General features: G+C 41.0%; 1 protein-coding gene across 3 annotated transcripts in view; it reads left to right on the top strand.

Annotated features, from left to right (window-relative positions):
* Nucleotides 1–6,072: 6,072 nt before the first annotated feature.
* The window catches only part of UPK1B (uroplakin 1B), a 29,306-nt gene continuing 9,086 nt past the window's right edge, over nt 6,073–26,292 (top strand). Inside the window, exons 1-5 of one of the 3 annotated variants that reach the window (XM_012520544.3) lie at nt 6,073–6,229; nt 17,743–17,830; nt 18,849–19,010; nt 21,039–21,113; nt 21,797–21,919. In XM_012520544.3, coding sequence (XP_012375998.2) covers nt 17,762–17,830; nt 18,849–19,010; nt 21,039–21,113; nt 21,797–21,919 — 429 coding nt within the window. In that variant the 5' untranslated portion in view covers nt 6,073–6,229; nt 17,743–17,761. Of the gene's footprint in view, nt 6,230–17,742; nt 17,831–18,848; nt 19,050–21,038; nt 21,114–21,796; nt 21,920–26,292 lie in introns of all 3 variants that reach the window. The other 2 variants (XM_012520543.3, XM_004480793.3) reach the window with 2 other exon arrangements.

Raw genomic sequence — 26,292 nt, 5'->3', positions numbered from 1 at the left:
GGCAGAAAAGGCAGGGAAAGAAAGACAACAAATAAGTCAACAAGATAATTCCAGGCTGTGATTATTTTTATGAAAGAAATAAAACATGGTAATGCGAGAGAAAGTAATTGGAGGGGAAAGGCGGGGTACTTTAGGTAGGGCAATCTGGAAAGGCTTCTGAAAGGAAGTAGGAGTAGAGTTGCACCTAAAGGGTGATAAGGAGTCAGACCTGTGAGCAGCTAAAAGAAATGAATTTCCACTAAAGGAAATAACAAATGCAAAAGCCACCACCTGTTTGGAGCACACACAGGGTGAAAGTAGTACTTAGGAAGTTGGAGAAGAACACTTGAGTCATGTTGGGTGTTTGGATCCAAAAAAGGAAACCTCCGAAATGTTTTAAGCAAATGAACAGCAAAGTCTGATGTTTATTTTTAAAAGTTGACAGAATCTTTCTGGTTAAGAGGCTGGATTCAAACTGCATCACAGTCTATGTATCTTCAAAACAATACAATTTAAAAAATGGATGGGGGTGGGGGGTAGAGAGTGGGGTATATGGGAACCTCATGTTTTTTAATGTAACTTTTGTGTGACCTATTAACTTTAAGAAAAGATAATTTAAAAAATAAAAATAAATTGTGTCACAGAATCTTCTGCTACCAATAGCTAATAAAATAAACTAAAACTTTTAAAAAATCAAAAGTATACATATTTTTAAAATACCAAAGAAAGAAAGGCATAGCCTAATTTTTTTAACCAATTTTTGAACCATCAAAAATTGACAGCCAAGGAAAGAAACAGAAAGCTTCACGGAAAAAGCAAGAAACACAACTGTATTTATAAGAAAGCAAAAATAGAAATTCTTACTATTATCCTTAATAGTAAGTAATTTCAGAGAGAAATTGAGTTCATTTATCTTTTTTGAACAAGAAGTGGTAGAAATGAGTGAACAAGGGTATTGACTCTAATGGAAGAGCTAGACTCAGAATTGAGAACTGGGTCTAAGCCCTGGAGTCTTCTAACATAGTTGGCCAGGCCAAGGGGGAGACGACAATGAGAATTGAGAAGGAACTGCCAGAGAAATGGGAGAAGCAGCACAAGAATATGGTATTACAATAGCCGGGAAAGGAAAATATTACAGGAAGGGTAGAATAGCCAGCTGTATCAATTGTTGCTGAGTTGTTGAGTAAATTGAAGAAAAAGAAGTGCCCACAAGACTTGGCAAAACTGAAGTTGTTTGTAACTTGACAAGAAGTTTCAATGGAATGGTAAGAATGGAAGCAATATTGAATTTGGTTGAAGATTTACAGTACAGTGTTCAGTGGAAGGAGGAAGGGAGGGAGGGAGGGAGGGAGGGAGGGAGGGAGGGAGGGAGGGAGGGAGGAAGGAAGGAAGGAAGGAAGGAAGGAAGGAAGGAAGGAAGGAAGGAAGGAAGGAAGGAAGGAAGGAAGGAAGGAAGGAAGGAAGGAAGGAAGGAAGGAAGGAAGGAAGGAAGGAAGGAAGGAAGGAAGGAAGGAAGGAAGGAAGGAAGGAAGGAAGGAAGGAAGGAAGGAAGGAAGGAAGGAAAGCAGCTGCTTAGGAAAAGTATGCTTTTTCCAGATATGGAGAACAGATATAATGTGTTCCCCTGGAACCTTATGAACCCAACATGTAAAGCTGTGACCAACATCTTCAATGGTAGCTCTACAATAAATACTAGAGTTGTCCCTTGATATTGGACCTATAGAGGCATTTCTTCATTGAATGAAAAAGTGGACAAATAATCTCTAAAGTCCTTTCCAAATAGTAAGAGTCAATTAGTACTGGGGTGTCACTTTTCCTTGAGAAATCTAGACTTGCCCTAAGAAATTATCATGTAGTGATGATAATATAAAGTATGAACTGAGTTATACATCAAGCTGAAGGGAATATGAGAATGTCAATTAACCTTGAGTATAAGGATTGCTGAATAAGAGAAAGGCCCTGATAAAGGTCAAAAAACCTAAATTTATACAGCTCAGGAAAATTGGCAAAGAAAGCCAACAGCAGGTGGAGAAAAAGCAATTTTCAGAGGCACTAGAGAATTCTGTGGACCTGGCATTTCAGGAACATATTTGCCAGGTTTGACTCGGTTGCTTTTAATATAGAACCTGGGATCTAATTAGTGAACTTGCTCTACTGTTCATAGAGCCTGGGTGCTCTGACAGATTTACTTTTAAACCCATTTTGCAGAAATTGTTTCTTATGTATCCCAGGAACAGTATTCTGTTCTCTTTTCACCTCATTAAACTATCAATAGAAAAAAATCAAATTAGTAATATAAAATTTCAGTACCACTTGAAAAGTTACACTGATTATCTCACTAGACTCAAACAGCATAGCTTAGTCATTAAGAGTGCAGCTCAGTGGTTGAGTGCCTCCTCCCATGTACAAGGTCCCAGATTCAATCCAGTATTTCCTAAAAAAAAAAAAAAAGAGTGCAGGCTATGAGCACAGGCTGACCAGAATTCTATCCTAAAATAATTCTGCAACTATACGCAAGTTAACTTCTTAAGGCTTCAGTCTCATTTGTAAAATGGAACTAATAATAGTATATACTTCACAGGGCTGTTGTGAAGAGTGAATTTAACAGGGACTAGAACTTAGTAAGTACTGAAAATATGATAGACAATATCCCATAGTTTGAGGGTATTCTCTCTCTTTCCCCCCCCCCCCCCCTATAATTGGTGACTAGAGCAAAAAGCAATAAGTATCTCACATTTCTAATTCAGAGAACATCCAAATATGGGTCCAGTCATTTACCCACCTGTTTGACTACAACTCCCTCCCTCCCCCATTAAAAAAGGAAAAAAAAGTAGATGTGAAGTAAGAGATCTGTTTAAGGAGTACAGTTTTTGTGAACAGAAATATTTCACTGGCTCCCTGCCCCAAAGATGAAAAAGGGAAGCCCCATGAGAATTGAAAAGTTTGAAGTCATGTAGGACCCAGCCTCCTTTAGTCCAATTAGATTTTCCATTAGTTACCAGGCTTGTCACCTTGCCTTGGAACCACCATTGAGAAGGAAAAGCAATGGAGGGTAATGGTGCAGTGGTGTGGCCACAAGGAGAGGGAACAAGCACGCCCCCTGGAATTCCAGTTGATGAAGTGTACAGAAGATGGACCCAGTTTGAGAACTGGAGTTCTGGAGTAGAGCAGATTAGAGGCTACAGACTGGCTGCAAACCAATGAAGGGGGCAGATCAGCAAGGAGCTGTCACCAGGCCTCTCAGGAAACCTCTGGTACCTAGGGAAGCTGACTGGGATTGAGTGAACGCTCTCCTCGGCCAGCCCTGTATACCGACTCCTGCCCACACTGAGGCTGCTGATAAGGACTAGATGGTGGTGGTGAGCCTCAGAAAGAGACAGCAGCTTCTCCAAGACCAGTCATGTACGATGACATTATTTCTTTCTCAGAGAAGTAAACATAAGGAATTGGGAGGAGAGTTATTGGAGAGAAGACTCTTCTTCCTCCCCATGGGCCCCCAACCACTGGAGTCACAAGTCTAAATTGTGGTGAGAGGAAGAAGAATATCTAAGTCTTTCTAACTGAAATGAGAATTTTAGTAATGAGAATTCACTGATAAGCTTTGGAATTGCACTAAGACATAGTTAAGGGAGCCGCCTACCCAGAGAGAAGGGAGGCATTCACAGAACACTTTAAAAATCAGCTATTGGAAAAATAAGTCTGCCTTGTTTATACATTAAAGACTCGAAATACCTCAATCTAATCAGCTGCCATTATTATCTGAAAATTGATTGTCCTTTTCTGAGCTATTCTCTTATACCTGTTATTAAGCTTTGTATTCACGTTATCTATTTTGAAAAGATTCATGTTTATTTTTTCTCCTCACGTAATCCTAGTAATAGAACTTAAAATACCTAAAATATGAGTAGAAATATCTGTCCTTGTTTTCTTCTTTGCTACTTTATCACAAAGATTTCCAGAATACCACCTGTTTTATTTTATTTTATCGTGATAATATATATATAACAAAATATCCCATATTAACCGCTTTAAGTTTAAAATTCAGTTGTATTAATTACATTCACGATATTGTGCTACCTTCACCACCACCCATTACCAAAACTTTTTCATCACCCCAATCTCTCTACCCATTAAGCAACAGCTCCACATTCCCTCCTCCCCCAGCCCATCAAATTCTAACCTACTTTCTGTCTCTGTGTATTTATTATCTTAGGTTTTTCATATATGTAGATCATACAATATTTGTCCTTTTACATCTAGCTTATTTCACCCAGTGTAATATTTTCAAGGTTCATCCATGTTGCAACATGTACCAGAACTTCATTCCTTTTTATGACTGAATAATATTCCATTGTATGTATGTACCATATTTTCTTTATACCACTCATTCATCTGCTGAATAACACCTGTTTTAAGTAATTTATATTTCTCTTTTTATATTTATAATATATATCATTTTCAAACAAATGAACTACCAAAAAAAGTCAGCCATATTCCACCATCCTGATATAACCCTGTTAATGTTTATTGTACATTCTTCCTAACTTTTTAATTCATGTATATATATATATACACATTCTTTTAAAAGAAAATAAAAATGTATCAATTTACGCAAGCTTTTGTCACCTGATTTTTCACTTTTAGGACCTACAAAATTCCTAACACATCATAAGTTCTCAATAAATATTTGCTGAATAAATCAGTGAACCTTTTTCCACATCGTTGAATATTTTCTGTGGCATCATTCTTAAGTGTTACATAGAATTCTATAGAATAATCATAATTTCTCTAATTAGGCCCTGGAGATCTGTTGAGGAATAAAGCATCGTGATGAACACAAATACAGTCCATGCAGATGCCCCTTCAAGGAGGGATTTGTTGCCTAGCTGCTGGGAGTTCTGGCAGCCTCCGGCCATCAGCCCCCTTCAGAGATTGCCTCAGCGACTAAAAGCCACCTTCCCAGGGTAACCCATATCCTAAGACTGATCATGCAGAACAATTATGACAGGCTATCTTAGGTCCAGAGCTCCCTAAGGTTTGGTTGAGGTGTTCTGCCTGCATCACAGCTCAACTTCTCTGTCTGCCCAATCCTGTTTCTTCCCTCTCCCTTCTATGGTTGCTAATCTCAAGGGCACTGCCTAGTAAATATACTGCACACTAAACTCTGTCTCAGAATCTGCTCCCTGAAGAACCTAACCTGTGACAGACATGCTCCAATCTATTAAACAAAGCACTCAGTAAATTCTGGCATTACTGCCCTTACCTATTCCCAATACCAGATTAAATAAACTGTGGTTCATGTATACCATGAACTGCTATACAGCCCTTAAAGTAATGTGTTGGTACTGTATATGACACATGGTGGCTCCAGAGGAAGGAGGGAGGGAGGGAGGGAAAGTAGGGGGGGAGGGAAGGAAGGAAAAAAGGAAGGAAGGAAGGAAGGAAGGAAGGAAGGAAGGAAGGAAGGAAGGAAGGAAGGAAGGAAGGAAGGAAGGAAGGAAGGAAGGAAGGAAGGAAGGAAGGAAGGAAGGAAGGAAGGAAGGGAAAGGAAGAGAAACGAAGGGAAGGGGAGGAGAGGGGAGGAGAGTGAAGGAAAAGGAAGGGATTCTGCATCATCAGATAATTGCCTGAGCCCTCTCTATGCTCAAATTCCTCCCAACCTGTTTGTATCCAGATCTCTTGACCTGCCCCTTATTAGTCTTTGGACCACTAACAGTGTGAGCACTACTTGGACAATTACTGTCCCCATGAATATAATCTATGCAAGTCATAGAATCTGAAACTGGATATGACCCTGTATCAGTAAACATGTGCCAGCATCACTCTGAACAGTCAGGACAATAGATGGGTTTTTTAATACACAAAAGCAAAAATAAGGATCAAGTCACACTAATAAAAGCAAATCAAATAAAAATAAAAATGAAAAACCCAGAGATGGTGCTCAAGCCAAGCCCAGACTTAAATGGAATCCAGAGAAGTAATAAGCTGAGCCTTGTCAGGGTGCTCTCATCCATCAGAATCACCACATTCCAAAGAAGCAGAAATCCCCTGACAAAGTTTCCTGTTACTTCCGGCTGCTTGGAGTGAGGCGGACTCAGGCAGCATCAGGGTCAGCCCATGTGAGATGCCTCCAATCACAGACCACTCTTCCCTGGTCCCGGAGGATCAAAGAAGTGCTGCAGGGTAGAAAAGTGCCTTAGGCGAGTGCGATTTCAGAGTGCCCAGCACAGCAAGAGAAGGAGAGGGCTCTGTGAGTAGACTGCGTTCACTCGGCAGCCGGCACCCGGTCCCACTGCACTCTGAATGACCGGTTTGCTTCCCCTGGGAGGGAAGGTAGTGGTCTGAAAGGGAAAGGGTTAGAAGTTACCCTCTTGGTAAAGACAGGATGCTATTTTTTGTAAGTTAGGATATTGTGATTGTTGTGTTCTTTTATTTTGAACTGTATACATTGCTTTCCTAAAGGCTTTGAAATTATTGTCCTAGTCTCAGCGCTGGGATCAAAGTTCTTCCCAGGATGTGGTTCTGATTTCAACTGATAACTGTCTTGATTTCAACTCCAAACTTCCTCACAGAAAGACCAAGGAAAATCTTAGAACCCTGGGAAATCCTCTATCTCCCAATTAAATCTTATAGATACCTTTGCAGACCTCCAATTTCCTTTTGGAGTCAGAAAAGCAAAAGAAAATGTAAGGAAACAGATCACGTTCTTTCTTAATGCACTGTTCCTTACTTAGCAGAGAGAATGTTTCCTGGTCTTGTCAGAAATCATTTGGTGCTGCCAACTTGTAATGGGATTTGTGAGATAATTTACTCAAGATTTTTCTCTGCAAACAGTTTGGCTTAATAAATGTGTCCATTGAAATAAGTCAACAAATTAGCCTTATCTATACAATGTTATTTTTTATATTATTTTTATTCTTCACCAATTTACTGATCCATCAGAATCAGGTTCTAAATATGGCTTTTTGTTCTGGTATTTTGTTATATATACCTAAAGCCCCAATTCTAACTAGTTTTAAATAGTTTTAAACATCATGAATTTTTATGTCTTTTATAAATATCTTTGTGAGATTAGAGACAATGTTTACTGACCATTTCTTGCTTGAGTTGAATGGCTAAACGAAACAAGAGAAAACTCACTTAGAATATATATATTTCAGATGTATATATATATATGTATAACTTAGATTATACAGTTTTCAAGCCTTGTGAAGAGATGTTTTTCTTTCCATAAAACTTTTTCAATGAAAAGAAAACTTTTCTGCTACAGGAGGTCTTTTTGCTTTCTGATATAGCAGGTCTTTTTGCTTTCTGCTATAATAGGCTTAAAAATCAACTTACCTGTTTGTTTGTTTGTTTGTTTGTTTTTAGGAGGTACCGGGGATTAAACCCGGGACCTCATACATGTGAAGCAGGTGCTCAACCACTGAGCTACACCCACTCCCCTCACCTATTTGTTTTTTAAAAGTATCTGGGAAAAACCATAGACATTTAGATTTAAAAAGACTAGATACCATCTAATCAAGAATAATAAATGAAATCTCAGAGTTTCTTTGGTTTTTTTAATCTCTATACTGTGTACATTCTTAACCAGAGCAAACAGCAGTCAGTCAGAGAACACGCTGTGTCCTGCTGCTGGATTCCAGATCTGATGGTCATGCAGGCTGCCCGTAAGGCCGATGGGCCACCATTCCCTAATTGGGGCAGAGACCACATTCATGAGGGGGTGCTCTAATCTCACCTCCGGCAAGGATTCTCCCTAGCACTCCTGCCCTGAGGTTGGACCATGCTGCTGGCACTGCTCACTCCTGAGGTGCCTGAGCCATTGCTTACCTGTTGGTCCCTGACTTCAGGTGGCATTTCAGGAAGCATCGGGAGTCTAGAGCACTGCTGTACAGTAGAACTTGGGGTAAAAAATGAAAATGTTCTGTTCAGTAGTCACTAGCCACATGTGCCCATTGCACACTTGAAGAATGGATAGGGCAAATAACTGAATTTTTTATTTTATTTAATTTGAATGAATTTAAGGACAACTACCACATGCAGCTAAAAATGACTGTATTGGTCAGCACAGATCTAGACCTTCCAAGAAGGAAAAACCGATGGGTGCTGTGAGCTGTGGATGCCGTGGCCTTGTGAACAAGCTCTACTTTCCATCATTTCCAGGGGACTCGTCCTACCCTAAATTTAAGCAGCCCAGCAATTATCCTGATCTAAAATTCCCACACCCATCTGTACTCTCACCCCTAAGCCACACAACTCTCTATTCTTGTCCCAAGTTTCAGGGCCAGGACTAAGACAGCAGCATATTGTGTTTCCTGGTTTCTTCCTTTCCTATTTCTCCTTTTTTTCTTCTTTTTGTTAATCCAAATTTCTCTAGCATGAACTACAGTTTGAAATATGGTCTGTCTGTTCTCTGGTGCAACAAACTTGGGTGAGGGAAAAAATAATGAACTGGAAAAATGATCTCGTATTTGGTGGGCATGTCTCAGTTCTTTTCCTGTTTCTGTGAAAATCGGTTCATTTAATGAGCAATTGTTTTTAAGCCTATTCAATGTGTCTGACAATATCGACACTATAGATATGAATACTTTTTATAAGAAAACAGACTGAATGAAGGCACAAAGGAAAAAAAAAACAAGAAATAAAGTTCTAGCCATTTTTAAATCTGCACTTCTCAAAGCAAAGGCACTCCCAGGGTGCTGAGCAATTTGAGTAAATCATCATGGTGCCAGGCCACTGGGCAGTTTTTTCTTGGGGTGTGGTTCGCAGGAGCCTGTTCCTTTTCATAGAATATATTTTGATATGAGTTGCTTACTTTTGGTACTTTTGTTTTTGCTTCTGAAGGGAAGAGCAGCTACTCTGCCCTCTGTCCTTCACCACTTCCTGCTTTTTAAACTCCACCTCATCCCATGTGTTTCCCTTCTAGTCTGGCCAGGTAAAGAAATCTAATACATATGAGGGAAGGGCTGCTTTAGAATAACAACACGGGTAAGTTTCAGAAGGCCATGTATTTGAAAAAGCCCATACATACATAATGTGGGCTAAAAGGGAAGGGAGAGAGAAGACACATCATATCAGGAGTCACTTTCTATCCACAAACAGGGACAGACCCAAGTCCCCAAATCGTGAGTTAGGAGGTTTGTCTCTTTCACGTTCACCTTCTCCTTGGGTCTCTTTCCCTCTCATGGTATCTCCTCTCTCTCCCTTTGAAAATACAGTATGAGGAAGGTATCTGATCAAATCATTCACAATGAGGCATTGACATTGATGGTTCATGAGACTCAATGTGCCACTTTGAAAGTATTTGCATTTTAATCAGGAACAAAGGAATGATTCACTAGTCGTGGGGGTTCAGAAATTAGACAAATCATGAAGAAGACTTTGAATGGAGGGAGAAATGGAAGGCTTTCTCCTTGTCAGCTTTGTTAATGTGACTCCCTTTACAGCTTTAACTTGTACAGGGAAAGGGCAGGCTCAATGGCAGGGCATTGGAAGTTTCTACTAATTTTAAAGAAATATAAAGGGAGGTGGTATGTCTCTACCTTAACAAGAAGAATGATCTGGAATGAATTCAGTATAAGACTGACTTAAGAGTTAGGACACCTGGACTCAAATTTTGACTCTACTTAACCCATATCAATGTTCATGAACAAGACACTTCCTCTCTCTAAGCCTTAGTTCCTCATCTATACAATGAGGACTGACTACAAAGCCCCTAAATTTGCAGCCAGAGCTGATATTCTACCTTGCTATGAATGAGCACATGGTTGATAAATGACCCTAGGATAAATGAGACCTTAAGTTCTCCCTAATCACTTACCTTCTTATTAAAAAACAAAATATCAAGAACATAGTTATTGACTTACAGGTGTGTCACTCATCAGTTAATTTATATGTTTATAATTTTGCTTTTTTAATGCAATATTCTTTTCAAATTGGCTTTTTAATGTGCATGAAAACATTCCTTTAAGGGTTCAGAATAACTTTTGAAACAAACTTGGGTGAAGAAAAGAGATCATGAATTACCGTGGTAGGTTGCTGTGGCAGAGACTATTAGGGAAGGAAAGTCACACACACATATCCACCAAACAGTGTATTTGCATACCCCTGGAGAGCTACTTGCTAAGGGCAGAGAGAGGGAAGTAGAGAAGGAAGGATAATTCTGGGCAAGAGGAGTGCAGAATAAGGGGGGTTTTCATTTTGGCTTCAGATGATGGTAAAGAATTCAATAGGCAGAAATGGGAGAAAGGATTCCAAAGGGAGATATGATCTAAGCCCAAAAGGAAGGCATGATGAGGACATGAAGGGGCACACTGGTTGGAGACCATCTTGAACACACACTGAGGAGTTTGCACTCATCTCTTAGGTTATCCAACCTCTCTTCCACTGGCCTGCATGGAGAAGGGAATGGTGGGATATGACTACAGGTAAAGGGAAGCCATTGCCATGTCCCCAAAAGCTGAAAGTTGCAGAGTTCTCAAATCAGTCCGAAAGAATGGGACAAGAACACATCCAGATTTGAAGAGATTGGGTCAACAACAGAGAATGGGTAGACAAGTGGTACCATTATGCAACAGGAAGGAAGAAGGAACCAGTGGTTAAGCTTGTGGGTTGAAAGGGTACAATGAGCCTCCTTTTGAATTTAGGCTGGAGAGAACCTTTGAATGTAAGAGGGTAATATATAAGCAGAGCTCTGTTTTCAGGATTTATTAAATGAAATAAATCTTAGGATTTATTAAATGAAAGAGTACTTAAAGTCATGCTTATCTGTGTGGAACACCAAAAAGTGTTGATATATTAAATTTAAAATAATTAGGTAGTTCATTTTGGCCTGTAAACTAGATTCTAACACAGACAGGTAGTAGCAGGCACCAAAGATTTAAGACAAATTCATAAGAAAATGCTTAAAATGATAAATTTTGATCATTAATTTTTCTTCAAATTAGGAAATGACTACAATTATTCAATTCTGACACCACAACCTGTTGTCTCAATAGGTGGAAGCAACATCTGTGCTCTGTAAGATCATTTACGAACATCTCCTTTAGAAAGTTCCCTCTGGAAGTACTGTGTGGATTGGAAATATGGAAACTGTTAGCTCATTGGAGCCAGAAGTTAGGGGCTGACAGTGGGAAATGAAAGTAAGAAGTGAATGGTCATAGGAAACGTCAGAAAATATAAATCAATCCAAATAGGGGCATGCATTACAAAACTTCCTTATCAGTAAATACAACTACTATCAGGCCCTAGAGACATCACAGTTTCTAGTTTCTATTCTGTGCGTGCCTCTCCCTTTTGTTCTGTCTGCATGCCTGTCCTCACTGTAAGATCACCAACTTCAAAATGTCTTTTTTAAAAAAGAACTTAGTCAAAGTCTTTCTGTTTTAAACTTCAAGAAGTCCTTAATCACAGATATTTAATAGCCTTCAAAGAATGCTAAATGATTAGCCAGGTTTGATTTCCCTTTCTTAGAAATCATGTTGCCTTTCCTTTAAGTATGGCAGGAGCACAGCCCATCCTAAAGAGTCCTTCAGTTTGTCTGTTACGAAAGGAAACTCACTGGTCTCAATTTGCCAGGAGACTTTCCTAGAAGGCTTCCAGTGAATGGGATTCTCTGACACAAAAACTGTGAAATGTCAACTTACCCATTTTGACCAGGGATTTCCAACTTTAGTCTTGAGTTTCTTCTAACTAAATAACTGCCTTTTAAGCTCAGTAATTTGGCTGAATCTTACTTTTCTGTTAATTCTGGAGTTATGGTTTCCAACTGTTCTGTGGCGGGCCACGTGGTTTGGAAAGTTGGAGCTGATGAGGAGACTCTCAGTGAGGCCCAGCCTCCCCACTCTTGTCTCAGCCAGAGTAGCTCCATTTTGATCTGCTGGAACATATTAGAGTTCCATATTGTATTTCCTTTGAAAATGTGGCTCTATTGTTAGAAAAAAATTTTTTTTAATCACAGGTTTTGCATGCCTTCGCCACTCAGCAATCTATTAGCTCTGCTCTGTCTGCTTCAAGAAATTGAGGAGAAAGTCAATTAATATTGGTTGGGTAACTAACATTATATGAGAACTTTACATATATTCTCACTTAATCTTCACAATAATTGTATTATGATACTCATTTAGAGGTGAAGATGAGCAAGATTAAATAACTTCCTGGGGTCACAAAACAGTCAAGTAGTGGAACTAACATTCAAATCCAGATCTGTGCCTTTTTTTTCTACTTGACAATACTCTCTACCCGATTTTGCAATGCAGTCCTAGGCAAATAATTAATTCACATGTTCCATTCATTCAAACATTCATTTATTTTATTTATCTACACTTTTATCTAGCAAACACTTATCTGAGTACCTACTGTGCACCAAAAGCTGTGCCAGTTTGGACCTAGAAGGACAAATAAAACAGGGTCCCATTGTCCTCCCTTGCTTTGGAGGCTCTGCAGTAACATGCCGGGAGGCCTTTGTAGGTGATACTCAGAGAAAGAATGCAAAAGGGAAGCAGAGCAGAGTTCCTTCCCAGTAGTTTCTGTGTTGGGGAGAAAGCAGCACAGAAGAGGGCCTCGTGTACATCATCTCTGCATGGCCGCATCACCACATCACCACACAGGGTCAACTCCGTGTCACCACCGAGGCTGGAGCAGAGGCCTCAGAGCTGGACAAAGCCAGAGGGATGCAGTCCAGTCAAGGATGCAAAGTCTCGAGGAGTTTGCTGATGGAATGTGAAGAGGGCCCTCCTGTGTGGAGGAGCTGCCTGGTACCTAACTCCTGCCACACGACAAGCACGGCTGGGAAAATTTTGCTCCTCTTCCAAAGAAAAGATTTTTTTGCATTACTCCATTCATGGGAAGTGAAAAGAAACACAAATAGGTATCTTTGTGTAAGACCTCCAGGCCCCTGTAGCAGAGCAGGCCCCTGCGCAGTGGGGCTGAGCAGAGTAGAGGGGAGCCTGCTTCACCTCAGCCTAGGAGCCCTTGGCCTTGGGGCCAGGCACCATTTAAACCTCCTTCCTATGCCCCGGGGGTCATTGTTGCATAAAGCAACAACATAACCCAACACCCATCCTTCCCGAATATCCCCTGGCTATAATTAATACTTTCTTAGGTTTGTAAATACTCTTAGTGTTTGCCAACCAGTTCTACATATTTTCTCTCATTTTAGTGATCACAACAACCCCCATCCAATAAGTGGTATTTCACCCATTTTATAAAAAAGAAGTAGACACTAAGAGTAACCTTTCCCAGGGTTACACAGTAAGGAAAGACAAGAATGGGACTTAAACCCTGGCCTTCCAATGCCAACTCAAGTTGTGCTCACCATTAGACCACATCTACTAGACTGTATTGTGATTTACTGGAAGCCTGCACTTGGCTCAATTGACATCCATGGTTGTTTGGGGGAGGCAGCAACATTTTAGGTCCTCTAGACACCAATCTAGTCTAAAAGACAAGTAGCTGAGGAGACACTGGCTCTCCCTTTGGTTTGCATATTTGTACCTTTTACTTTCAAGGCATTCCAGTCCCTGGGGTAGGTGAGAGAGCTGCAGGTTTGGGATATATTAAGAAAGGCTTTCTGGAAAATGGTGTGAATGCAGCAGTTTGGGGGAAATATGCCACTATTAGTGGAGTGATATCTAGTAGGATGTCTGTAATCAAAAAGACAGAAAAACATTTGGGCAAGGATGTGGAGAAATCAGAATCTCCAAACACTGCTGGTAGGGTTTTTAAATGGTGAAGCCCCTTTGAAAAACAGCCTGGAAGTTCTTTAAATGGTTAAACATAGAATTACTTTATGATCCAGCAGCTCTACTCCCACTCTGTTCTCAAGAGGATTGAAAACATATGGTCACAAAAACTTGTACACAAATGTTCATAGCAGCACTATTCTCAGTAGCCAAAAGGTGGAAACAGCCCAAATGTCCATCAACTGATGAGTAAACACAATGTGGTATATCCCTATAGAATATTATTGCATCATAAAAAAAGAATGAAGTACTGATAAATGCTACAACATGGATGAACCTTGAAAACATTAAGTAAAAGAAAACTTATACATATTGCATGAATTCATATATATGAAATGTACAGAATAAGCAAACCCATAGAGACAGAAAGTAGATTAGGGGTTGCCAGGGATGGGAGTAGGAGAGAAAGGGGAGTAGCTGATACAGGCTTTCTTTTTGGAATGATTAAAATATTCTAGATTTAGATCATGGTGGTAGTTGTACAACATTGTGAATATATTAAAAACTACTGAATTGTACACTTTAAAATTTTTAAATGGTGACTTTTATGTTATGAATTTTATCTCAATTAAAAATTTTCAAATATATATGTGTAGTATCTAGGGACCAGGGAGATAAGAACCCAGAGAAGTGAAGTGAGTCAGAAAGTTCTGGTGTTTCAGACCACTACAAAGTCTTCTGAGCAGGGAATATGTATTTGTTCTTTCTGCTCCAAGGATTGGCAAAGAAGCAAGCCAGGTATTTATTTTTCTCCTAATAGTGTTCAGTATGTGGCAGGATGACATAAAGTGCAATTTAATAAATGCTCTGGGACCAGGCAGACCTGGGTTTGCAACTGAGCTTCTGCATTTTCTAGCAGTGTAGCCTTGGGCAAATTAACCTCTCTAAGTCCACAATTTCTTCATCAGCAAAATGGAAAAATGATTCACTCCAGAAGGAATACAGCCCTGCAAACACTTTGATTTTAGCCCAATGAGACTGATTACAGATTTCAGACCTCTCAAACTGTAAGATAATTTGTGTTGTTTTAAGTAACTAAGTTTGTGGTAATGTTATAGCAGCAATTTGGTTAAAATGCCCATCTCACAGGTCTGTTGAGAGGATAAATATTAAGTTCCTAACATAGTTTGAGAACATCAGAAGTGCTCATTAAATGACAGCTATCACCATAATTATTTTGTTATTTTGGAAGGGAGAAGTGGCTAAGTTTTTATGTGAACTGATGCATATGTTCTGAGGGAGAAGAAGAGAAAGAATACTGAGAAGGAAAAAACAATCTTAAGGCCAGTAAGTTCAGACTATTCCTGCATTCCATAAACCAGGCCACAGCAGAGCTGCCTCCCTAGCGTTTCCTACCACACACCTGTCTAGATTTTTCAATTCATGATTTTCCTTCTTTTGTTCAAACCAAGCTTCTGTCTGCTTCCTTTTCTCCCATTCCTGCCTAAACGTTTCTGACTCTTATAATTCTCCCACAACTTATTCATTTGTCCTTACCCCTTTTTCAAATGTCCATGTGACAGAGTCGTCTTTGGAAAGTGTGTGTTTTATAGGGCATAATTCAGGTCACAAGGGCCAAATTCCTTGTTCAAGTTCCCCTCCCCTTCGTTTTGGGCCAATAATGCCCTCTTTTGTGGGCACTACCCACTTCCTTCCTTTTTCTCCGTGGGCCCTTATTCTACAGTGTATGGTCATTTTTGCCTTCGATTCATGTTGCTGGAGACATGCTTTCAACTCCTCCAAAGAAATTATTTCCTTTTTCTTCTTTAAGCCTACTTAATCACTACAAAGAGGATGCTACATGACAAGCAGATGCTCAGTCAGTACTGAGTGATACAGGTTTTGAATTTGGCCTCTATAGGTTTTTACCCTTTACTCTCTATACTTCTGTTGTTTGACCTTCTACCTTTCATGGTCTATTTATTTGTGTCTCTAGTTTAGATGGCAATCAGACTGGTCAAGAGCAATATTTGTACATACCAGAATGAACTTAACAATGTAACTGGTCAGGCTAGATGAGGAAGGTTCTCCCCAGGGGATGTTTATGCATTTACTCCTTCAGGGCCCAAAGTTTCCGCTCAGTCTAGTGTGCAGCCATCACTGGAAAGAATGAGTGACATTTCCGAGCAGAAGGAAATGGATGGCATTTCTAAGTAGAAAGCACACACAGGGATCTTATAAAACGGCCCAGATCAATCCGTTCATTCAGTAAACATGCAGAAGGACCCACTATGTGCCAAATTCCAGACCAAAAGCTCTCCTAAATCAACTCCTTAAATTTCTACAGCTCTCCAGATTAACCAGCAAGGAAAAATATGTAGAGATGTTTACGATTACTTTGAAAGTTGTTAATACTTACGTTAGAATGTAACAATGAAGTTAGAATTTAGCAAAGCCTGAGTCAAATGGAAGTCTTACTCTCCCACACACGAACTAGGACTTCAGTCAAACTTGCTAAATTGCTGTTGGTGGGAATCTCGCTCTTTTCTGTCTCTACTCCCTGACTTTCCCTTTCACTGGCATCCTGCCCACCCCTCCCCTTCTTCCCCCACACACCCACCTCTGCTCTACTTATCTAACACATACACATCTGGCAAGGCTTACATCTTCCCTCCTCTGAACTCCCACAGTACTTAGGGTCTTTTCTTATTTCAGTACTTAGGGTCTTATTATATATATTACAACTATTTGAGAACATATCTTAGCTTCTCCAGTAAAATATAAAATCCTAGAACACAACAATCTCCTTTACATATCTTGGTATACTTCAAAACACAAGTTGTATCATTTGTTTAATGTATTTTGATTTAAAACTTGAATACCTGAATTGGCTAATTTATTAACTAGATTAATGGAACACTGAGAAATGTGGATGGTTTTTCTCTCAGGGGGTTTCAAGCACAGAAGCCAAAGAGGGCGAGATGCCCACATTCAGCTGTATATGGCATGAAACCTTGTAAATAATCTCTGGGCTGAGGGAAAATGCCTAGGCTCTGAAATCATACAAACCAAAGTTTCTAGCTTCATTTCGCCGTTTACTGGTTGTATGAACTGGGCAATTTATTTTACCAATCTAAGCTTTGGTTTCCTAATCAGCAAAATGGAGCTTCCTCACCTCTTTTTATTTTTCTACCCACTTGGGTTGTTATGATAATTAAATGCATGTATATAAAGTACTAGTGGACTGGCACATAAAAAGAACTGGACATTAGTCCCTTATTTCTCCTGACCCTCCTCTTATGTGACAGCACTTTGCTATTTTTTATGATAATAAAATATTTGGAAAATAATGCTTTTTAAAAGCAGACCACTGTCCACAAGGAAGCCAACCACCAAATCTGACCATAGGTTTACCCTTCAGCCTTAAGGGTGAGATGACAAGGGACGGTAGAGCCAACACCACAGACACTCACCAGGATTCACGGTTCTACTGTACTTCAGCACCAGCAAGTCATCACTACCTCAAGTCTGCCTTGAGGGAGCCTCAGTGCATCACTCAAAAGTACACAGTCCAAATTACAGGACATTGTAGACCCCCCCAGGGCCCACTGGATGGAACGGGGGAGAGTGTGGGCTATGATGTGGACCATTGACTACGGGGTGCAGTGATGTTCAGAGATGTACTTACTGGGTGCAATGGATGTCTCACGATGATGGGAGAGAGAGTTGCTGTGGGGGGAGTGGGGGGTGGGGGCGGTGGGGTTGATTGGGACCTCGTATTTTTTTAATGTAATTCGTAAAAATAAATAATTTTAATTAAAAAAAAAAAAGTACACAGTCCATTCTTTCCATACCCTGGAGATCCCCTGGAAGGCAATGACCAGGCTCCAGCAGCCTTTATTGTTTCCTTCTTTATCAAAGAGATTACTATGATTATTGAATTTAGTTACCAAATTCCCTTCGTAGAATTTGGGCAAGAAGGCTTTCCCAATGGCATGATTTCATCATTTTATGGAAATAGTGGCTATATTTGTCACTTGCTCTTATTAAGTTGCAATGTTTTCAATTGTGTCTTCAGCTGGTGGGAAATCCTGAAGATGGCCAAAGAGGACTCCACTGTTCGTTGCTTCCAAGGCCTGCTGATTTTTGGGAATATGATTGTTGGTGTAAGTAACAAGTATTTTTCAGGAACTTCTGCTCATCCCAAAATCATTATTTTAGATTACTATGAAGTAGAACTTTAAAAGAAAATATGAATACAATTACTGGTTCCTAGGATCTTTTCTTCACTTTAAGAAATACATATAGCAAGCTAAGCTAGTATTCTTGTTAAATTCTATGAGCTATATAATCATATAAAATTATGTGATATGTCAAAAGACAATAGTTAAAAAATAGATATTTTCCCTACCAGCTTCAAAATACAAGAATCTAAAAGAAGCCCTGGTCAACCATGGTCAGTGTGCAAACACACCACACACATGCACACACACACACACTTTGGTTGATTTCCATGGACCCTATTGTTAAGGTTGCTGGGGCAGATGTGTGTGTCTTGGGCTCACTGTAAAAGGGAGCACCAGGAAGTGAAGTGGGTCAGAGGCCAAGCTGGGACAGCATGGTGGGATGGGGAGAGCCTTTGCTTAGGTGTCAGGAGAGCTGGTGCTTGGTCTCACTCTGTCCCTAACTCCCTGTCTAACTCTGGGCAAGTCATCCCCTGTCAGCACCAAGATTCCTCCTCTGTAAAATAAAGGGTGTGGGAAAGATAACCACCAATGTTCCTTCCAGCTCTAATATTCAACGGTTCTCTGACACCAAGAAGTATGGCCAAGACCTGTTCAAACTTACAATCCTGGAATTTGGGCAATGAGGTGATAGGGGCGGAATGGGGGCATTAGCTTCAGAAAAGAAGTCATCTGAGTGCTTCACTTTCTAAGGACTTGGTAGATGATCCAAAATTGCCTGGGTCTTTCACCAAAATAACAATATGACAGAGTGCATGTGGAAGGAAGTATGCAGCCAATTAGTAGGACAGAAGCAACCGTTTGATTTCCTGGTGATAAGGAGTTCAAGTCAGTTGCCCAAGTAAGGCCTATGCAAGGGAAGGAGTTAGGCTCACCTCCTCGCCCCCTACCCAATCCCGCGTTGCTGGCCGCCAGTCTGAAGGAAGCACCCTCCCCCCAGATGTGCGGGATTGCCCTGACGGCAGAGTGCATCTTCTTCGTATCAGACCAGCACAGCCTCTACCCGCTGCTTGAAGCCACTGACAATGATGACATCTACGGGGCCGCCTGGATAGGCATGTTTGTCGGCATCTGCCTCTTCTGCCTCTCCGTTCTAGGCATTGTAGGTATCATGAAGTCCAACTGGAAGATTCTTCTGGCGGTAAGACCTTAATACTCTCTACAGGTGTCTTGCTGGACCAGTTTTGATGGATTATATTTTCTTCACTCGGCACAGTGCTTTGGCTTTCAGTGGTATAGGTGAGAGCAGAGAGTACGAGGTAAAGGGTAAGGAGGAGGGGAATACTCTGCAGAGGAGATTGTTCATATGGGGGCAAGGATCTAAAATACAAAATTTCATGAATTTTTAAAAATTAAACATGAACCTTAGAGAGAGCTCCAACCTGATGATTTTGTGTGAGGTACCACGCTTCCTAGATTGCACATTAGCTTGCTTTTCAGGGACCCTTAGGCAGAAAATCTCAAGAAGCACCACTAGCTTCAGCTGCCACCTGCCTGTGGAGGCTCTAACTCTGTGCACCCACAGACAGGTTTCTGCATCAATCCACAGGCAGCAAGATCATGCCCTGACTTTCCAATGGAACAAGTTTGCAGCCAGGAGAGCTGGGAAAGCTCGGTGTTAGGCATAGGCCCCATGCTGGACAGCAGTTTCTCCCCTGAAATGACTCTCCTACCCAAATGCTGTAGGACCTGAGTCCAACCTTTAAAGAACTAGTTCAGCAACTTCAGGCGCTTGTTGGTTTACTTTCCGTTTGAGTTAACCATTGTCCTAGGACTGACAGAATGCAGAATATTTACATTCTCTGGCTCCTCAGTGTGTGGTCATTTGCCAACAGCTCTTCAGAGCAAAAGCACGCACTTTTGGAGGGCGGGGAAAGGCAGCAAAAAGGGAGAGGAAAAGTGAGAGAGCTCTAAAGATAACCTTCACTTGCATCCCAGTCTGCTTTGGGGCCAGCCATGTGTGCCTGGCACAGCCAAGAACACTGAACTGATGAGAGAATAGTCTCCACCATGCCTTGAAAAGAAACGAAGCAGCTTAGTGGAGAAAACCACCTCCACCCTGTGCCTCTTTCCTGGAGTGTCTGTAAGGGTATCTCTGGACCTCTTAGGAATCAGCAAAGCTATTGACAAGGAGCAAGACAGCATCTAATACAGGGAAAGAAGCCTTTTGGGGGCTTCTGGAGGTGCTCCTGCTGTCACCTCCCCACTCAAAGACTTTTCCGGGCCAGGTAGTGTAGCAGCAGGTTCGGCTCAGAGAGGCTTCTCCTGCCCAGGGGAAGAGAACAGTTTTCCCTGTCCCCCTCCACTGACACTGACCCCTATGCCTCTCCCCCAGAAGGACCCGAGGACCAAAAGCATATGTGCAGGACTGAGGAAATCAAAGACAGGCCTATTGCAATCAGTCCCCGTCCCAGATTCAGAGGCCTTTTGCTGTTCAGTTATTTTCCATTCAGAAATAGGGTCCTGTGGAGGCGTTTCATTTGCACATTCGCGCACGCACACACAACACTACCATCCTCACCACACTGTGATCTCTGTTTTGCACACCTAATCTCATGTAACTGTCTGGAATGGCATTGTGTATGAGAGAAGAATGAGAGTGAAATGCTGTGTACCTGAAGGCTGCCTGTTCCTCTGATGAGAATAGGGGCCTTGTCAAGAGGGAAACTGGCTATTACAATTCAATCTACTACTCTATAATTCTAAATTTCAGCAAACCATAAAGAAAATTTCTCCCAATAAGAACGTAGTTGTGAGGCTCTACATAGCCTGATATACTTAAGACTTTTTGCCAGCTACTGAGCACATAGTCACATACACATACCAGTTCATTCTCTTGTATTTGTTTTTCTCGGTTAAAACGGAAACACAAGATACTGAACTGAGAAAGTTCTATATTCAGTGGTTATTTGTTTCCTGGGAAAAAGAAGAGAATTGAACTGATTAGCACCTAACAACAAGTCTTACTTTAAGCAGCTGATCAAGGAGGGGTTGTTGAATAACTATGTGAGTTACTGGTTGATTATATTTAGAAGACTGTGCTGGAAAAAACGTAATAATCATTTGGGAAAAAAATAGCCTCTCTTTGGGAGTAAATGCAATTCTTCTTTCTCATTTGTTTCCCTTCCAGTATTTTATTCTGATGTTTATAGTTTATGGCTTTGAAGTGGCATCTTGTATCACAGCAGCGACACAACGAGACTTTGTGAGTACAATGTCAAAAACACAGAGCAAAACTGCTCAGATGAATCATCATCATCATGGAATGTATGAAGCCCTTGTTATGTGCTAGACAGTCTACTATGTTAACAACACATAATTTCACTTAATCCTATAATTACCCTATGAAATAGTTATTATCACTATTATCATTTTACAGATGAAAAAAAAACTGAGAATTAAAAAGGTAAAGTAACTCCTCCAAAGTTTCACAGCTAGTGGAAGAAAGAGCAAGAATCCTGAGCCCAGAGGGTCTGACTCCTGGATTCCAAGCTTGGATCCTCTATACTCTTCACCACTCGGCCATGGCCAACAGCCTTCCTCCCACTGGGAGGATCAACAATCCACCATATTTTAGACATACTCTCAATTCAGCATCCATCTTCTCTCCTTTTCTCCACTTCCCTAGCCTTTATTCCCTACAGTGCCTGTCTACCATGGCTTCACTGTGATTTCTTTGAAGATGGGTGTCTTCTCTCTAGATAGACTTCAGCCGCCCTGAAGCAACCTCATACCCACTCTACCTCTACCCCCTACTTGATGCCTTTAAGCAGTGTTGCTCCAGGAAAGAACATTCCTGCCCCCAGCAATTGGCTGAGAAAATTACTTTCCCCTCCCAGAGAATTAGTGTGCTAACTCTCCCTCTTGTGTTGCCTCATCCCACTGTAGTTCACACCCAACCTCTTCTTGAGGCAGATGCTGGAGAGGTACCAAAACAACAGTCCTCCAAACAATGATGACAGATGGAAAAACAATGGAGTCACCAAAACCTGGGACAGGCTCATGCTCCAGGTAAAGCCTGACAGTCTTGCATCTAAACCAGTAACTCATGGAGTATGGCTGGGGAAGAAGTCAAATGTAAGAGGTCCACAGACTCCAATGAGGTTTCCTTCAGAAAGAGTCTTGGCATAGGCAAGTTCATCTATTCCTCTTATTTATTGACAGGGGGATGTGTTCACGGATGCAGTGGGACACCTAGGTTTATATTTTATTCCTAGCCATGATGTGGATTAACTTCCATCTATAGGAATAAGACAATGACCCTATAGATTCAGGTGTGGTAGGTTAATCACACATTCTGCCCCTTAGAACTCCGGTATCGCATTTTTAAAAAATGTTCCCCTCCCTCCCCACAGTGAACTCAGGTGACAATTACTGAATGTTTTGCTTATTTGGTACATTTTCACATCTCCTATAGGTTAGTTCAGTTAAATACTCAAAACTAACACTTGATTTGGTCACCCGATTTCCCTAACTACCTCATCTTCTGTCCAGGTTTATCTCGAATACCATCAAACATCCAGAACATCCATCATCACACCCACATTGCCCTAGTATATAAATTCCTATCCACATATTACCCAACACAACCCTAAACCTGACCCAACTCTTTTTTTTTTTTTTTTTTTTTTTAAAGATTTATTTATTTATTTAATTCCCCCCCCTCCCCTGGTTGTCTGTTCTTGGTGTCTATTTGCTGCGTCTTGTTTCTTTGTCCGCTTCTGTTGTCGTCAGCGGCACGGGAAGTGTGGGCGGCGCCATTCCTGGGCAGGCTGCTCTTTCTTTTCACGCTGGGCGGCTTTCCTCACGGGCGCACTCCTTGCGCGTGGGGCTCCCCCACGCAGGGGACACCCTTGCGTGGCACGGCACTCCTTGCGCGCATCAGCACTGCGCATGGCCAGCTCCACACGGGTCAAGGAGGCCCGGGGTTTGAACCGCGGACCTCCCATGTGGTAGACGGACGCCCTAACCACTGGGCCAAAGTCCGTTTCCCCTGACCCAACTCTTACACTGCCCCTGCTCCCCATCTCCATGTCGTAACCAACTTTTCATTATCTGTCAGCAGCAAACTCCCTGATAGCTTCTGCCCCTTCTTTGAACTCTCACTTTATCCCTTTGCTCCACCAGAAACATGGCTGCTTCCTGGTGATATTGTCTGCCCTTCACCCTCTTACTTTTTTCCCATACCCAAATAGCACAGGCCCTGGAGATTGGCTAAATATCTTCCTTGCTCTCCTTAACTACCATACTATTTCCATCCCTCATTCCTTTTTTCTTCAAACATTTGAAGCTCTTGCCATCAGTCTATATCAACCACTACTCCTCCCTTATTATGTTTATTTATCAACTACCCTCCACTCAGTCATTCTCCTGCCATTGCTGGGGATTTCAAAATCTCACTCACTGCTTACCTCTTCATTCATACTCCTATCATCCTACCTAAAGACTTCAATATCCACAAGGATGAATCAGCCAACATTCTGGCTTCTCAATTCCTTGATCTACTCCTTTCCAAAGAGCTTGTCCTCTGCCTACCTCAGCCACCCACTTCCATGGTCATAGCCAGTATGTCATCACCAATAACTGCACCTCCAAAATAAAAATTTCTCAGGCTTCCCATTCTCTGACCACTATCTTCTATAATTTTCTTCCTTCATTCTAATACTTCCATTGCAATAATTTTTATATTCCATTAGGTCCTCCAACTCATGGGCTATTTTTTCACTTTCTTCACTTTTCATGTTCTCTCTATCCTCCTTACCTAACTAAGACTTTATGTTCCAGCCTGTAATAACTCCTTTGTCAGCCTCCTTCACAGCCTTGCCTATTTCTCAGTTTATCATTCTTTCCTAACCAGCTCCCACTGTAGTTGAATAGAACTGTTTGCCCACTTCTCACCTATACCCTAACAGCTAAATATTGCTGGAAAAAAGTCACACAACCATGCTGACTGTTTTAATTTCCTATGTTTCTTAAGGCAGATACCATGAAAAAGGTTGGCTTTAAAAAATGGGAATGTATTAGCTTACAGTTTTGAAGCTGAGAAAAATGTCCAAAGCAAAGCATCCTCAAGGTGATGCTTTCTTCCCAAGGACTGGTTGCCAGCAATCCTTGGCTCCTCTGCCACATGGCAAGGCACATGTATATGTATATGTAATATATGTTGGTCTCTCCTTTCCCTTCCTTTCATTGGTTTCAACTTCTTACTACCATGGCTTTCTTTCTCTCTCTCTGTATTCATTCCATTTATAAAGGACACCAGTAAGAGGATTAAGATCCATCCTGAGTGAGGTGGGTTACACCTTAACTGAAGTAGCATCATCAAAACATCCTACTTACAATGAATCAACACCCACAGGAATTAATCAAAGTTAAGAGCATGTCTTTCTGGGATACATAAAACTTAAAACCACCACACTGAATAATCCCAATTTAAATAATGGCCATAAAGCTAGCTCAAATGGGCACTTGATATTTCCTAGTATATTATCCTAGAAAATTCACTTACCACTCCTTCATATGTTCTTCCCTCTCTTCACACCTGCAGTACCCCTCTTCACCCTTTTTCTCATCTGGTGACCTCAACTCATCTTTTACTGAGAATACAGAAGAAATCAAACAAGAACCTTCTCATTTTTCTACTACCCAACCCACCCATCTATCCTCACTGGCACCTCAGCACTTTGCCTTTTATCTTGTTATGACAATTGGACTGTCCTTTATCCAACTCCTTTGCTTCTTCTCTGCATTCTATCTCCTTTACTCCAGCAATCACCCCAACTCTGATCTACCTCATCAGTTTCTCCATTACATCAGGTTCACATTAAAGTGACCATCTTTTAAAAAAACTGTCTTATTCAACATTCATCCACTACTCTGCTCTTCTACTGCTTTTTTTAATTTCTCATCAAAACCTCTTAAAAGGGATACCAATGGGGAGCCGATGTAGCTCAGTGTTTTGAGCACCTGCTTCCCATGTACAAGGTCTCAGCTTCATTCCCCGGTACAAATAAAATAAAATAATAAAATAAAAATAGATAAAATAAAATTATGGCCCATGGGCAAATGGTCAACCTAGTAAAAAAAGGAGGGGGACACCTACACTTGCTCTGTCCATTTTCACACCTCTCATCTGCTTTCATCCAACTACATTTGGCTTCTTATTCCACCATTCCACTAAATTGACCCTTATCATAGTCATCATTTACCCCTGTCCTGCTAGATCCAATGGTCAAGTTTCTGTCCTCATCTTTTTTGACATTTCATCAGTTTTCATCACACTAGCCACTCCTTTTCTCACTTTTGCTGGGTTTTCAACTTCTTCCCAACTCTGAATATTGAAGTGCTGCAAGGCTCAAATTGGACCCTTATCTCCCCTCTCTCTGTCTCTACTTAAATGACTGTAGTCAATCCTATGGTGTTAAATATCATTTATATGATGATGATACCTCTCCTCTTCCTTGAGCTCCCTTTACTCTCTTAACATTTCCATTTGGCTGCCTAATAGATACTTTAAGTTTAACTCAGTCAAAATAAAACTATATTCAATCAAATTCAAGGTCCTTCTCTTTTTTCCTTTTTTTCGTGAAGATGATCTAAATACCCAAGAAGCATACTTATTACCTTGGCATTAGAGAAGTTATGTTTTTCCTCATACCATCATCATTCCTCTATCCTTACTGGCCTCTACCAAGGTTCGCTCTACCTAGTCTTGTGCTGCATCTACTGCTAATGTCCCCGGTCCACCATCTTGTCCAGTAAACAACTCTACTTTCTTTTCATCATCTTCCTCCTACCTATTCTGTCCTGCTAGCCCTCAGGTATTTGTGGGTCTGGAAATATTCGGATGCATTTCCCGTGCCACCCTGGGATGGGTAGGCTCAAAGAAGTCTAGACATATTATTCAGTCATTGTGTGCTACAGACCTGCTAGTACTATGCCAAATGTGGAACATCTGATAAGCCTGTAGACTCCCCAAGAAATTTCCTGAGAATTGAGAGACAGTTCTCTCCTATCCTCAGTTTCCCCCAAGCCTTTCTGGGTAATTCTACTCCTCTATCCAGTGGATGGAGCAATCACCCTAACTCTGATTTACCTCATCAGTTTCTCCATTACATCAGATTCACATTAAATTGACCATCTTTTAAATATCAAGTGGTGTTGAATGCAAAAAGAGGCATAGTACAGAGGCACTTTGCCAATTATCTACAATTATTTAAGCTTCAGCCATGTTTTGCCTGATCTTCCTCCTCCCTTCAGCTGTTCAGAATCTTATTTCCTTTTGGGGGAGAAACAATTCTGGTGTCATTGCCCATTTTTCTCTGCTTTTTACATGGTGTATTAGTCAGAATTCTCTAGAGAAACAAAACTAACAGGAGAGATTT

Source organism: Dasypus novemcinctus, chromosome 4 (genome assembly GCF_030445035.2).
Source record: "Dasypus novemcinctus isolate mDasNov1 chromosome 4, mDasNov1.1.hap2, whole genome shotgun sequence".
Taxonomy (NCBI): Eukaryota; Metazoa; Chordata; class Mammalia; order Cingulata; family Dasypodidae; genus Dasypus; species Dasypus novemcinctus.
The sequence above is the reverse complement of the archived record's forward strand: the minus strand, read 5'-3'. Positions and strand labels throughout refer to the sequence as shown.